The 2,500-nt window shown below is 40.5% G+C and overlaps 1 protein-coding gene across 1 annotated transcript in view; it reads left to right on the top strand.

The window, feature by feature from the left end:
* Window positions 1–2,500, top strand: part of LOC143282816 (glutamate receptor ionotropic, kainate 2-like) — a 189,979-nt gene that overhangs the window by 119,629 nt on the left and 67,850 nt on the right. The window contains 1 exon segment of the mRNA XM_076588606.1: window positions 1,117–1,298. Within this exon segment, the coding sequence (XP_076444721.1) occupies window positions 1,117–1,298 (182 nt within the window).

Below are 2,500 nucleotides of genomic sequence, written 5' to 3'. Positions count from 1 at the left end.
AATCTGTTCCAATATACTATAACATTCTTGCAATGAAAATGTAAGAGCTATAGATAAACATGTTGACTCAGCTCATCTCTTTTCTCCTTTTCTTGCTAATAAATCAACCTTCTTATTATAAAAGAAAAGGCCACAATGCGAAGGAATCCAGATAAAAGTTATGCTAATGCCCCTTACTGAGAGCAAATGAATTACATGTCTAGTTTCAATTGTAATTTCAGATCTAACTTTCGAGTTATAAGATTTGATAGCATTGATAACTGACTTAGAGTCAACACAAAAAACAATTTGATTTTCTTTATTTTTCTCCTTTTTTTTTTTTTTTTTTTTTTTTTGAAAATGGAGTAAAACAAAGATACAATGCCATGAGTACTGCAACTAGTTGCGCGGAAAAGACTGACTTATGTTTTCCCACGTTATAAAACTTTTCTGCGTATAGGCCAGGTGTGATGTATGCGGCACCTGCATTATTGTTTGATACAGAACCATCTGTATAGACCATCAAGTGGTTGAATATTTTATTGGATCTGATCCATTATTGAAAAGCATCAATATGAGATTTTTCAGTAGACAACTGCAAGGCGTTTTCAATCATATGATCAGAAATTATGTTTAGTTTCCACATACATGTACACGTATACCGTCTCCTCGCCAGTTCTGACACGTGCTCAGTGATAGCCTAGACATAACGCGTCCGCCTTGGAAGCAAGCAAAAGCGCGCTGGTTCGAATCACGGCTCAGTCGCAGGTATTTTCTCCCCTTCCACTAGACCTTGAGTGGTGGTCTGGACGCTAGTCATTCGGATGTGACGTTAAACCGAGGCCCCGTGTGCTGCATGCACTTGGCGCACGTAAAAGAACTCACAGCAACAAAAGGGTTTTCCCTGGCAAAATTCAACAGAAAAATCCAATTCGATAGGAAAACTAATATAAGTGCACGCAGTAAAAAAAAAAAAAAAAAAAAGGGTGACGCTCTCAGTGTAGCGACCGACGCGAATTTTACACAGAGGAATCTGTCGTGACAAAAAGAGAGAGAAATACAAAATACAAATTAAAAAAACAAAACAAAAAAAAAACAATCCCACATACATGTACACATATACCGTCTCCTCGCCAGGTCTGACCCGCGTCCAGGAGGTGCTGAAGTCCTCCCACGACAAGCCGGCCCAGATCACTGTGCGCAAGCTGCACACCTTGAACAACGACTACGTCACCCTCCTGAAGGACCTCAAGGACAAGGGCGAGTTCCGCTTCATCATCGACTGCAAGGTGGACAAAGTGCGCAAGATCCTCTACGCGGTGAGTATGTGTGGGAGTTTTGGGGGTGGATGGATGGGTGGGTGGGTGGGTGGTTGGGTAGGTGTCTGCTTGTGTGTGTGTGTGTGGGTGGTGGTGGTGGTGGTGGTAGTGTGGTGTGAGAACGTGTGAGAGAGAGAGAGAGAGAGAGAGAGAGAGAGAGAGAGAGATCTTCAGTTAAACGTCATTCACTAGAAGTCCTTTAAGTAATTTCCTGTAATTGTATTTAGATTTTTTTTTCCAAATTTCACCCTCATTTCACCCTCATTTGCCCAGTTTACCCCCAACCCTCCATTCATTCACACCTCCCACCCTTTCTAACCGATAATACTCAAATGAATACTTGAACAATATGTCTTCAGTCACCGATATGTGTGACGGGACATTTAACAAAAAATCATCATCATCCTCACTAGAAGTGTTATTAGACGGAACGTAGAGAGGTAGTGGATGAGTGAAAGGGAATGCTTGTGAATATTATTAGTGTACGAAAGGATCAATATAAGTATTAGAGGAAATGAAAATAAGTCTGCTATAAGAAATTTAAAAAAAAAAGTTTTTACAGAGATGGTGCTGTGTGATAAATGATGTGTCATAGGACGGAAAAGAGATATATGCATATCAACAAGTATTAACTTACAACAATGTTAATATAAATAACAACATCAATAAAGATACATCAAAGGAGGATAACAACTAGGCTGGAGTTTAAAATGTGTGTGTGTGTGTGTGTGTGTGTGTGGTCTGTCTTTTTTCTCTCTCTCTTTCTCTCTCTCTCTCTCCCTCCTTCTCTCACTCATTCACACACTCTATCCCTCTCATCCCCGTACACGTTGTCAATGAGAACTGTACCCCCTTGATATATACAAGGGATTATAGACCAATGTCAGTAAAACAAAAAGAAATAGACGTCTGCAGTCTCTCTTTCTGTCTCTGGATATCCATAGTAGTTCTATACTGCTGACATCTCTCTCTCTCTCTCTCTATCTATCTGCATCTTCTCTCTCTCTCTCTCTCTCTCTCTCTCTCTCTCTCTCTCTCTCTCTCTCTCTCTCTCTCTCAACGGCAACAGGTGTTCAATGTGTGCAGGGACAAACAATATTGAGGACGAAATGCATTTTGTTTTTGACTGCCCAGCGTATGCAGATATTCGCAGAGGATACAAATTATTCAGGGAACCAGCTGCACAAAGAAGATATCTTAAA

This window comes from Babylonia areolata, chromosome 6, assembly GCF_041734735.1.
Source record: "Babylonia areolata isolate BAREFJ2019XMU chromosome 6, ASM4173473v1, whole genome shotgun sequence".
NCBI classification, from domain to species: Eukaryota; Metazoa; Mollusca; class Gastropoda; order Neogastropoda; family Buccinidae; genus Babylonia; species Babylonia areolata.
The sequence above is the reverse complement of the archived record's forward strand: the minus strand, read 5'-3'. Positions and strand labels throughout refer to the sequence as shown.